Source organism: Triturus cristatus, chromosome 7 (assembly GCF_964204655.1).
Source record: "Triturus cristatus chromosome 7, aTriCri1.1, whole genome shotgun sequence".
In the NCBI taxonomy this organism is placed as follows: Eukaryota; Metazoa; Chordata; class Amphibia; order Caudata; family Salamandridae; genus Triturus; species Triturus cristatus.
Genome location: NC_140590.1, coordinates 1703485702 through 1703498657, shown reverse-complemented (window position 1 = coordinate 1703498657; position 12956 = coordinate 1703485702). Strand labels below are relative to the sequence as shown.

General features: G+C 45.5%; 1 protein-coding gene across 1 annotated transcript in view; it reads right to left on the bottom strand.

The window, feature by feature from the left end:
* The window catches only part of LOC146812815 (alpha-2-macroglobulin-like protein 1), an 820867-nt gene that overhangs the window by 587531 nt on the left and 220380 nt on the right, over positions 1 to 12956 (bottom strand). The window contains exon 12 of the mRNA XM_085615206.1: positions 11490 to 11720. Coding sequence (XP_085471332.1) covers positions 11490 to 11720 — 231 coding nt within the window. The remainder of the gene's footprint in view (positions 1 to 11489; positions 11721 to 12956) is intronic.

The following is a 12956-nucleotide window of genomic DNA, read 5'->3' as shown; positions in this document are numbered from 1 at the left end:
AGGTCCCCATGATGTTTAGGAGTCCCATCAGACTTGAGCAGTCGCTACGATGGTGCCTGAGACGGACAGGAGGATTGTGTGCTTGGCCCAATTCTAGAGGTGGACCAGAGAAGGCCATATGTAGATGGAGAGGTGAATAGCCACCCCAAATCTTTCCTAATTGACTGTTCAACTATTAGAATGATTGAGGCCCCACACTTGGCCCTCTTTCGAAAAGAGATCAAAGTTGTAGGTATCACAAATTAGCAGTGCACAAAGTTTCAGCCCTCGTCCTGGTAAAAATAGGTTGAATCAGAGACAATTACCGATTTGTGATTTGCAATTCAAATCCTGTGCACCTACTAGGAAAGGATATGCTTGACAAACTAAATTGTGTGACTTACTGCAAGCTGGAAGGTGTGGAAAATGGAAACTCAGGCAGCTGATGTAGAATTTAAAATAACGTCCCAAAAATCAGTCGTCAACTTATATCGAGTGATCACAAAGGAAGATCTACCCCTTGATCTAAAAGAAACAGTGAAGGGAGAAGTGTTGGATTTTACAGGGAAAAAAATTGGATTGATCAGAAATGCAAAACCCTTATAAATTGCATTGAGGCAAGACACAGTCTTTCCACAAACGCCCCAATATAAGCTCTCACCAGAAGCAGCAGCTTAAATTACAGCAATCATTGAAAGCATGTTAGAACAGAGCATTTTTACCGGAGGTAATCGGAAGTCCATGTAACACTCCGATAATGGCTCTAGAGACATCAAATAAAAAGTGAAGGATAGTGTAGGACCTGAGTAAAATTAAGAAACTTTATGTTCCATGCTGTCTAGTGGTACCGAACCCTGCTGTAATCTTTTTCCTGATTCCCCCAGATGCTGGGTGATTTGCAGTCTTTGGTTTGTGCCAGGCATTCTTTTCCATTCCTCCACATGAGGACGGCCAATACCTTTTCACGTTCAGATTCCAAGATAAGACTCTTGTGCGGTGTAAAGTCTAATTATTTAATCAGATACTGAAGAAAAATCTAGACATTCCACAGTTGTTGTCACAATGGAACGATACATCAGTGATCTATTCTGGCATCTATGACCCAGGAGGTATGCCAACAGACACAATTGCCCTGCATAACCATTTTGCTGAGAATGGGCCCATTCCCCCAGTAAATTGCAGTACTGTCAAAGGGAAGTTGGGTTACCTAGGACACAACATTGAAAAGGGATTGAGGAGAGTGTTGCATGAGCACATTTCCACAATCTTAAAAATTAAACACCCTTCCACACAGAGAGAGGTGGGAATGTTTTTGGGAATGGGGCTACTGTCACCAGTGGATTTCCAACTTTTCCCATCTTGGCGAAGCTCCTGCCGATACTCACACACAACATCAATGACCTGGTAGCATATGACAAAGATTGCTTCTTAGCCTTCCTAGAGCCCAGCAATTCACTTCGCAGTGCACATGCTCTAGGAATGACAGAATGCAACAAGGAGTTCACCTTGTATTGTCACAAACATGATGGACGCAAACTGTCTGTGTTGGCACAGACTCAGAGGGAGGTAAAGTGGCTGGTGGCACACTTTTGAGCTACACTTGAACCAATGGTCACCCTGCTTCCCAGCTGCCTGAAAGCCATTATTGCTGTTAGTTTGAGCATACAGCAGAGTGAAGGCATTGTGATGGGTCATCCCTCATTGTTCCCACAATCAATTGAAATACTCATGATCCGGGCTCAATACATGACAAGTAGCCTCATTTGGAATGAGCAGGGGATTTTAGCTGCTGAGAATGTCTCATTAAGGTGCAACTTAAATTAACCAAATTGCCCATTCCTGAAATGGACACTGAAATGTATGAGTTTGACAATGTTTGTATGTAATAGAGTTATGCACTTCACCAAAACCAGATTATTTTGGACACAGCACATGAAGAATCTGACCACATATTTTTTGTTGATGCCAGGTATGGGAACACATGGAGAGAAATATTGTCTTTTAGCAGGAAATCGTATAGTCCAAAGCTCTGTTTTTAATATAATATCAGGGACTTTGGTGGTTATATCACTGAAAATACATGATTTAAAAAAAATATTATTGTTTACGGGTGCTTATGGAAGAGAAGTTCTATGGATTGGAATCTAGAGAATGCTAAAGTGATTATCTAGAGTTCCTCATCAGAAAGCAATACACCTGGTAAACAAGCACCCTGGGGAACAAACGTGAATGCAAGGTATAATAAAAGGACACTATTTCTCCAAGCCAGTTATTTCTGTAATTCTGCAGTTAGGTGTTTACTTTACCCCCCGGCCATTAACATTGGTCCTGAAAACCGCACAATAAAGCAGATTCGTACTAATTAGATTTGTACCAATTATGCTGTAACAAACCACTAGGACTCAGAGATTGTAAAGTAGTCCCTCATGCAGCTCAATAGGGCCAAGTGCATCTTTTCCACAACCGACTCTCCGGGTACTGGGGAAGAGGATTCAACGGCACCTCAGAGAGATAGATGACAAATCCAGAACTCAGCAGTCGAGCATCAGGCATAAAAGAGTACTGCCCAGCCAAATTATTGGCTAAAAAAAAGAGACGTCCTTTGATAGCACAGCAAAACGAAATACTGTAGACAGTAATGGGATTCAACTACAGATTTCTACAAGTGTTGGCATGCATACACCTGCACGGTGGGCCCGTCAAGGGTACAGGTAGATACCGGCAATATGGCGGCATCTGAGGCACCAACATTACATCAAGGACTACAGCAGGTGATGTTACTGTGCTGGCGTCGTAACCCCTTCATAGTGGCCTGGGAGGTGCCGTAAGTGTATGTGGGGAAATACTCTGAGAGTCTTACTCTGTCTGGTGGGGGTAGCGGGACAAGAGTAGGGAAGGTAGAAGCTCTAGAGGTATAGGGGTGAAATAATTTGAGGCAGTACAAATATCTACGTGCACAGAACAAAGTTCAGATTATAGTCAGTGTTCACTGCCAGAGGTTAGGTAAAGAAACAAAAAGTCCTTCTCGAATTTTTATAAAAGTTAACAAATGAAATACACTTTCTTAGAAAAGAGGGTGTGGTTTACCAAGTAGCCATAAAGTACTTTCCCTCTAAGCGATATATAACTGAATATCTTTAATGCACATAACAAACAAACCTGTTGCCCACCACAGAACAGAACCCGAGGCTCCCTGGCAGGTGCAAGCTGTCAGCAGCCTTCAGTCAGGCCCGGCCACCTTAGCAAAACGTAAATAACAAAACAAACCCCCTTCTCAGTTAGACGCAAAACGGACTCTCTCAAGGCTCAGACTCCGCAGGTGTAAGGTTGTCTTTACAGCTGTAAAGGACTTTTCAACACTTGCGTCATGCTCAGCAGGTGCCGTTTAACCGAATACCGCAGCCGTGGGCCTCGCCTGGAGCAAAGTTAAGCATGAGAAGAAAGTGTCTGAAACCCTAAAACACCATCCACGACAACCCCCGCGGAGCCCAGTCACGGGGTGTAATGAAGCATTTGCTCAGGGTCAGACATTGAGTCCGCGTGCTTCACACACGGCGCGAGGAACATTTAAGAGCAAGTTCCATGTACAGATGGAGGATGATGATGCTCGCAAGTACACATGATACACGGTAAGTAATAAAGCATGGTTGCGACCAACTTGAACATAAATTATGCCAGCATGGTACTTCCCTTACAGCCTCTTTCAGCTTTGTTGGCTCTGGGAATGCTGAATGAAACTCTTAGTCGGGCCCTCTGAATTCAGGATACCAAAATTAAATAATAGAGTAGATATACTAAACATGAAAATGCTGCTGTAGATCAGTGTGCTTTTTAGGTCTCGCCTGACCCAGCACATGCACTGCCCTGGCGAGACTTTTTGTGAGGGCTCAAAAAAGTGCTACCATGGCCAGCCTAGAGCTACAGTGCATGTGGCCGGGCGGGCGCGCGCTTAGGAGCAGAGGCTGGCAAACCTCGTCATGCTCATTAAGCGCCCGCAATCACTTTCACTTTCGCCCGCAATCACTTTCGCGGCGCCCCTTTGATGTTCTTGTTCAAAGAACATCAAACATCAAAGAACATGTTGTGTTAATGCTTTGCCGCGCCCGTTTGACTTACAACGTGCTTTCTCTTTCCACAAACTCGATGTTTGTGTTCCTTTATTTTGAGATGCTTTTAGTATTACTGTCACACACACACACACACAACCATATACACAACCACACACACAGCCACAACCACAACCACACACACCACAACCACATGCACAACCACACACACAACCACACATACAACCACACACACACAACCACACACAACCACACACACAACTACACACACAACCACACACACACAACCACACCCATAACCACACACACAACAACCACACACACACAACCACACACAGAGCCCCACATACAACCAAACACACAACCACGCACACACACCACACACAACCACACACACAACCACACACACACAAACACACCCAACCACACAACCACACACACAACCACAAACACACACATAACAACACACAAACAACCACACCTGCAACCACTCACACATACAACCACAACCACACACAACCACACACACACAACCACACACACAACCACACACACAACCACAACCACACACACACACGACCACACACACACAACCACACCCACAACCACACACACACACACACAACCACACACACTTTCAAAAGAACATCAAACTTCAAAGAACATGTTGTTGTGTTAATGCTGTGCTGCACCCATTTGACTTACAATGTGCTTTCCCTTTCCACAAACTCGATGTTTGTGTTCCTTTATTTTGAGAAGCTTTTAGTATTACTGTTTTGTGACTTGACTTAAGGAACATTAAGGAAATGTTACAGTGAAACTGGACAACAAGTTCACAGTGTTTATTTCTGATCGCAGCGGCTGCTTCATGTCCGTTGCACCATTCAGGGAGTCCTTTCGTTGGTACTTTCATGAGGACATGATGAGGAAGATGGAAACTTTTGGCACATTCTCTTTAAAAGCACAGCATGTTGGCGACTGGTTAGTCGATTAGACCTATGTAGCGCTTTAGATCTCAAAGCACTGTGGTGGGTGCAGCAGTTATAACTCATGAAATATGGGGTGCAACTCACAAGGAGGGGGCAGTTTTGAGTGCACATTGGCTGCAATCGAACTCTTAAGATGATGAGCTGTGTGTATTCATTATCAGCACTCAGTCTTCGCTAAGTGATCTTGTTTCGTTGTTGTGTCAATGCTTTGCTGCGCCCGTTTGACTTACAACGTGCTTTCTCTTTCCAAAAACTCGATGTTTGTGTTCCTTTATTTTTAGATGCTTTTAGTATTACTGTCACACACACAACCACAACCACACATACAACCACACACACAACCACATACACAACCACACGCACAAATACACACACAACCACACACACAACCACACATACACACAACCACACATACAACCACACACACAACCACACACACACACTCACGCACACACACACACACACACACAACCACACACACACAACCACACACACAACAACCATACAACCACAACCACACACACACAACCACACAAACAACCATACCCACACCCACAACCACACACACAACCACACACACAACCACAACCACACATACAACCACACACACAACTACACCCACAACCACACACACACACACAGCCACACACACAACCACATACACAACCACACACACACATAACCACACACAACCACACACACACATAACCACACACACACAACCACACACACAACCACACACATAACCACACACAACCACACATCCACACACACCCACAACTGCATCCACAACCACACACACAACCACACACACAACCACACACACACACCCAAACACACACACACAACCGCACACACACACACACACAACCACACACACACAACCACACACAACCACACACACAACCACGCCAAGCATTGGCATAGCCAATAGGTCTCGCCTTTGGGACCTAATAAGTGTTTAGCCACGCATCAGTTGATGTGGTTGCACCAAGGATGTTGTGCTGCAAAACTAAATACTTAGAAGGTTCCAAAAGCGAGACCTATTGGCTATGCCAATGCTTGTTGCTTTTTGTCCCGAAGTCTTATGTCGAATAGCCGCTGTAGTACGGCACCATTTTGTAGCTCCATGCTGCATTTCAGATATGGGGCGAGATGTGTAAGGGGCATATGGGGCATATGTGGTGTCCTGGGCTCCTGTTTTGCAAAATCGAAATCCTCAGTGGTCAGCGCAACCTCAACCGCTAGCAGTCATGCCCTTAGTGCTGCGCCATAGATTTCTACCTACCATCTGCATCTCGCATGCCTCCTTGGCAACCGGGGTGCATCATTTGCAAAACTTGGGTCTGATGTTTGTATGCTCCTAGCTATGAAATAACACTATATGTGAGAGCAGTCCTGGAGTGACCCAGCATATTTGAATATTAAAAGAAGCCTGTCTTCATTACGCTTTGCAGATTGTAAGCAGAGTACAGTGTATTACTCCTTCCTCGGTTAGAATCTCAAGCTAGATTCATAGAGTAATTCCAAATCACAAGCTGACCAGCTAGATGCAGAACAAAAAAAAGCCTTACTTTGCGCGTTTACTATTATTAAAACTGTTCATTGTACAGTACCTACTGAGAAAAGCACATTCCGGAGCTGCAGGAGAAAGCACGCAGCTGCCTGAGACCTGCGTTAGCGCAATGATTGACACTTACTCTCTGTCAGAATTGCCATGATGGTACCGGGCGGGGCCAGCCACGACCACCTTGGGCATACATTTCCATTTGTACAAGGAAGTGGAGCGGCTGTCACAGAGCGGAATCGCGCGCAGCTTCCGATAAAACAGCCTCAGAGGGGAACTGAGTCCCGGACGGAGGGCGAGTTGTGGCTGCCAGGGCAAGCACACGAGAGATGAACGGAGGTGGCAGCAACAGAAAGCTCCCTGAGCCGGACCGCATCAGTGGCTAAGCCCGCAGAGCTGTCAGAGTTGTGCTCCAAAGCCTAAGCGCAAATTAAACATTATTGCCTGAAGATGCATACAACTAACAGTTTTCGCCATGTGGTTCAACAAACAGCTTTCCTGAAACGTTGCCTTTCGAGAAATGTAGAGCTATGGAGGCATATCAAAGAAGATTAGTCAGGCGGGTGATCTGCGTGTGAGGAGGAGGGAGTGGAACCCACCGCGCTTCACTTTGTCTTCTTTGGTTTCGCTGCTTGTGCTGTCTCTGCCTTCCACCTAAATTAGCCTGTGTATATTTATTTATTTATTTATTTATTTTTCACATTTATAGAGCGCACTGTTACCCAGAGGTGTCCTGGCGCTAGTTGAGAGAGTGTGTATAAGCAGGGGGTTACTGTGTGAAAAGCCAGGTCTTTAAAGCTTTCCTAAAAGACAAGAGGTCCGGTAGTTGTCTGAGGTTTAGCGGTAACGCATTCCATGCCTTTGCTGCCCCTAGAGAGAAGCTCCTGCCTCCCCAGCGGGCTTTCCTAACTCTGGGGATGACTACCAGACTCTGCTCAGCTGATCTCAGAAGTCTTGTTGGTCTATGCCACTGAAAGAGTTGGGAAATACAGTGGGGGCCTAGGCCATGCAAGGCCTTGAAAGTTACGCAAAGTGATTTAAAAATAATTCTTTTGCGAACTGGTAGCCAGTGTAGCTTGGCCAGGTCCCGAGATACAGAGGCGAATTTAGGTGTGCCTGTGATTAGTCGGGCTGCAGCATTCTGCAGAATCTGGAGTTTGTTGAGGAGCCCCTGTTGGGCGTTCAGCAGAAGGCTGTTACAATAGTCCAGCCGAGACATCACCAGCCCTGTGACCACGGTCTTCTTATGCTCATCTGCAAGAAACGTCAAGACTTTCCGAATGGTTTTTAGGACAAAGTGAGTTGCTGAGGAGAGTGCATTAATTTGGGGCTTAAAGGACAGAGAGTTGTCCATAAGTACACCCAGGTTTTTGACCTTTGGGAGCGGAGCTGGAGGAGTGCCCATTTCCTCGGGCCACCAACGTGGGGACCAGAAATTATCGCTGGACCCGAACAGCAAGACTTTCGGTTTTAGTAGAATTTAATTTGAGGCAGTTATCAGCCATCCAGTTACTGTTAGCTCCCACCAAGCAAAAGCAAACAGCTACCTTCTGAGGGTGGGCACCTCGAGAGGAAGCAAGAGTAGACCCTGGGGGGTGGCGGTCTCCAGGGCAATCCTTGGCTCCACGAGGGGGCTGCAAGGCTGTCCTCTCTTTTAGTGCTTAGGCCCGGGGAGGTAGTGGACCCTGGGGCTGCTGGTTGGCCACGCGCCCTCCCCTTAATTTGAGTGAATTGCCCAAGGGATGTGGCAGTCCCCAGGGATGCAGGTGAGGCCATACTGCCCCCCCACATTTATAGTAAATGGTTTGCCCTGGGGAGGTGGTGGTTCCCGGGGTTGAAGGGTGCCGCGCTGGGCCCCAAATTAGTTTAATGCGAAATGCCCCAGTGAGGTGGCGGTCCCCAGGGCTGTGGGGGGCCACACGTGCCACCCGCATTTATTTATAGAGATTTGCCCTGAGGAGGTGGCAGACCACAGGGTGTGGGGGTGCCACACAGGTACCCCCACACACGTTAAAAGCAGTGCCCCAGGAAGGTGGAGGTCCCCTGGGCTTTCATGAGCCCTAGAAGGAGGGCCTCACGTGCCCCCCTCCTTTTCATAATTCCTCATGCCTCTGGGACATTACAGAAGCATGGGCTTCTTTTATGTTTTGGCGGGAGCCGTAGATCCAGCGCAGCTCCAGCCAAAATGTTTTTATTAAATGATTTTTTTCCCCTGAGGCATTCCTATGAGAGACCACCCACCTACCCCCCACGAGGCTAAGGCGGTCAGAGTATTCTTTTTCTGCCCCCTTCTCTTTTTAATTTATTTTTTGAGGGAATCGGCTGAAGCCGTCTCCCAAGATGGCTGCCAACACTTCCTGGTTGAAGTGTTGGCAGCCAATCACATTTCAGCATGGGGACTGTCGGATCCTTGGATGATCTGCGTCCTTATATATCCTTATTTGTTTTTGTTTTTTATTTCACAAAAACTAATGAACAGATTTACGCCAAATAAAAAAAGGGTTCTTTCTGGACCAAGAGCTACCTTTCTGCCAAATTATCATGTAATTTCGTCTAGCAGTCCTGGCTGGCAACAAGGATCAACGGGGCACTTATTTTTGGAAGGTTTCGGGAAGATTTGTCAAACGGCGCTAAAGAAACAGGCAAGTGAAAAAACGGTTTTCCTATGAAAACATGGTCCTAACTATGACTACCTATTGGTGACCGCCAGTAGGTAATACATATTCCTTGCAGTGTGAACTGTGATCTGAATCACTGCCAGGTATTTGCACTTTACAGCAGTTGAATGACCTTAACAAAACTGCAGGCTCTCATAGACTGTCCTTGTGACCTGAGCATTTAAGGCATTTAAGGTAGGGTATTAGGACGCTAAGACTGGACCTTCAACTGCCTCCCTGCAAATGCTCTTGCTAAATACACAATTCTGTGGTGCTCCTAACACTTCCGAGCAGGCTGCCTTTTATTCATGTAGAAAAGTTGGAGACAGGTCAGGAGAGGGAAACCCCATCCCCAAACCGGCTTTCACGTGGGCGTGTAGCCCTTAGGTAGCCACACCTCTGGAGTGGGATGCCAAGCTCCTTACAGTCGAGGGAAGGGTTGTACATCTTGAGAGTGGCAAGAATATTGCACTCTGGGATTGCCAAGAACTTTGTCACCAAAGAGAAAGGGGCCTACTGGCCCATTGGCTAGTGGCCATATTGTCCCCGTGGTGCACTTTTGTGGGATAAATTGGGCACCCCCTGACACCCTGAACCTCAGTACACATTGGATTTGGAGAAAGGACTGAAGAAGGATGGCCCTGCTGCCCTCGAAACTGCATGAAGAGAGGCTGCTTTGTTGGAAGGACTGCACCTGCTGCACTTTGGGCGAGTAAAGATTGGGCGTGCCTGTGGTTCCTGGTTTGGGCAAAAGTTGATCCCCTGGCCCCAGATCGAAGCAGTGTCCCTTGGGACATCACCAGGGACATTAAAGCTGAGAATGCCAAACCGGCAAAGAGGTAGCCACATTTGAGGAATCACTACTGACTGCCACAGGGCGCACCTAGAGATGAATCTGAGCTAGCCAAAAGTTGCACCTGAGTTTGCTGTACCCGGGGGCGCAATCCCAGTCAAGATTCACTAGCTTCCATCAAGGATATTCGCTGTGACCACTGTGTCTCCAGAACAGTAGCCCAGCTGCAGCTGGCCTTCTACTGTCACAAACAGGATGTCATGGAACCCTGTGTGCAGTGGTCATAGTTGCCCCACCTCACCTGTTTATCGATAAACAGCCCGCAACTCACCCCTGTGGATCGCACAGCTCCAGGAGCATCTTTGTAAATCTTTTTATCCTGCATCCCCAGCATCAGGACCACTCCATTGTCGTCTATGGCAGTCTTCTTCTAAAGGCTGGAACTGGACTAGAAAAGGCTCTGGTGGCCAAATAACTGTCTAAAGTAACCCTCCTGGACTCCTAGACTGCTGTCCTGTCAGATTTGGTTACCCAAGTCGGGCCGGAGTCACTAGACTAACTGTTTCAAACTCTTGTAAGCTTTGCAAAGTTTTTGTTGACCAGTGCTTGTTTGTGGTTAAATTAAAAGTTATTTGTTGGTTTAAAAATCAATATTTATGGAACCCTCGCATAGGTTTTGATGATCAGGGATTCTAAAAAAATCATACAAATATGCTCTATTTTTATAAATTGGTGTTGTGTCTCTTTCTTGTTGTGTGACTTTCTTATTTCGTTGTTTGATGTTACATGCTTTACACTAAGTTCTTTTGTCTAAGCCGTGCTGCTCGCAGCCGCAGCTACCCAGGGGTGAGCTCAAGGTTTACAAATGAGCGTGACTGGACTCAAAAAAAGGTCTTGTGAATGTATTCCATGATAAGGTCTCACAGCTATATTATATAATAGTCCCAGTTCCTCACATGTCCTGTTTGCAATTCAAAAGTTATGATTTAATGAAACTGCTTTAGAAAAAAACAAATCAACTGACGTGATCTATAAAATAAAATCAGTCTGAGCACATCAGTCTGAGCACAGAGTTCTGTTTTTTTGACCACCTATTGTATCATGAAGAATTAAAGGTTATGGTTAGCTAGTGAGGGGGTCAAGGATAGGTCAATGTTTGCAGTTAAAGGAGAGGCTAGTGTGAAGATAGGGTCTGGTGGTTATGGCAACAGAGGAGCAAATGAGGGCATGTGGTTACAGAAGGAGTTAGGGTAGGAGGGAGGTACGGGTAGCATTTGGGATCCAGCTGAGGGGTGTGTCCAGAATTGTGGTAAAGGGATAGAGAGTTAGAAAAGAGAACATTTAGTATTAGGGTAAGGGTAATGTTGAGGCTTAGATGAGAGTTAAGGTTTCAAAGAATAACACATAGCGGTTATGGTCTCCATTATGGTCACTCACGATGTAGAAGAAGTTGATGCTCTTGGCGTTGGGCGGGGCCTCTGCCCTATTCAGCTTGTAATTCACCTGGATGTTGAGCGGCACATTGCAAGGTTGGACTGACTGCAGCGGCTGGATCTGCAGGAAGCTCTGGACCTTAGACTGCAAAGGCTGGATGACTTGCACATCATTAATGAAGTAAACGTTGTTTTTGCTATAATCCAACGCGGGATCCACAAGATTTGTTTTGCCCTAGTAAAGGAAACCAAAACGGATAGGGATTAAAGATGGAACACACAGTCTGGGGATCATGGGAAGGGAACAGAATCTATGAGAAAGGTGAGGCCAGGATTAGGCAGGTGCCCAAATGAGGCAAGAAAGGAAAGATGAGGAATGATTGGGATAGATTGCTTGGGCAGCTTGGAAAAAAAGAAAGAAGAAAAGGAAGGAAGGAGGAAGGGAGGAAGAAAGAAAGCAAAGAACAAAAGAAAGAAAGAAAAGAAAGGAAGAAAGAAAATAAGAAAGAGAAAGAAAGAAAGAAAGAAAGAAAGAAAGAAAGAAAGAAAGAAAGAAAGAAAAAAGAAAGAAAGAAAGAAAGAAAGAAAGAAAGAAAGAAAGAAAGAAAGAAAGAAAGAAAGAAAGAAAGAATCTGATGTTTTTAGTGGGGAGAGTGTTAGAAAATAAATCCTGACTTTGCAGTTATCATTTATTCGATTCGTAGAACAAGATATTCTTGAGGGCAAAATTTAATTTTGGAGCTGACTGCATACAGACATCATTAGGAGTTAGTGTTTTAATACTATCTCTTTCAGCCACAGATGCTTTTCAGCACATTTGAGCACTTTCTCTACTCGCCAAAAGAAATCCTGGTTCCTTGTCTAGAGTATCCCTGGACATTTTTCTTGCAGATCACTTTATTTGCTAGCAAGGGATATCCACTGACCACCCTTCCATGCTGGTCATCCCCAGGCTCACTCCATCGATGTTCAGGTATCAGAGGAGCCGCAGAGTTAGAAATGTGACCACAAATTAATTGAAAAGCTTGCTGTTCGTGTTTCAATATGCCCAGAGAGAGCCGACAATGAATTGCCGGGCAGCAAAAAGGTTTCCTAAGTTTGTTGTCTTTCACACATCCCATTGCAATAGATTGTTGCATGAGACACTATAAAAGAGTTGGAGAGGAGTTCAACAAATCCAAATAGAAGAAAATATTATTTAAGATACACTTTTTATACAGAATATGGACACAGAAAAAGCAGGGGACACTTCAAGGCATCAACTGTGTAAGGGTCATAGGACCATTAAATCTTTGCGACCCCATATCCGCTTTATTTTTAATATTCCCTGAAACTCTGACAATAAAGGGATACCTGGAGTCTCCAGAGGATTTGTAATCTTTAACCCCCTGGCCTATTCTTTTAAATGCTCCCTGAAATACGGTAGAGCCCACCTTGACCTTTAGGAGTCAGGGTGATCCCGATGATGAAG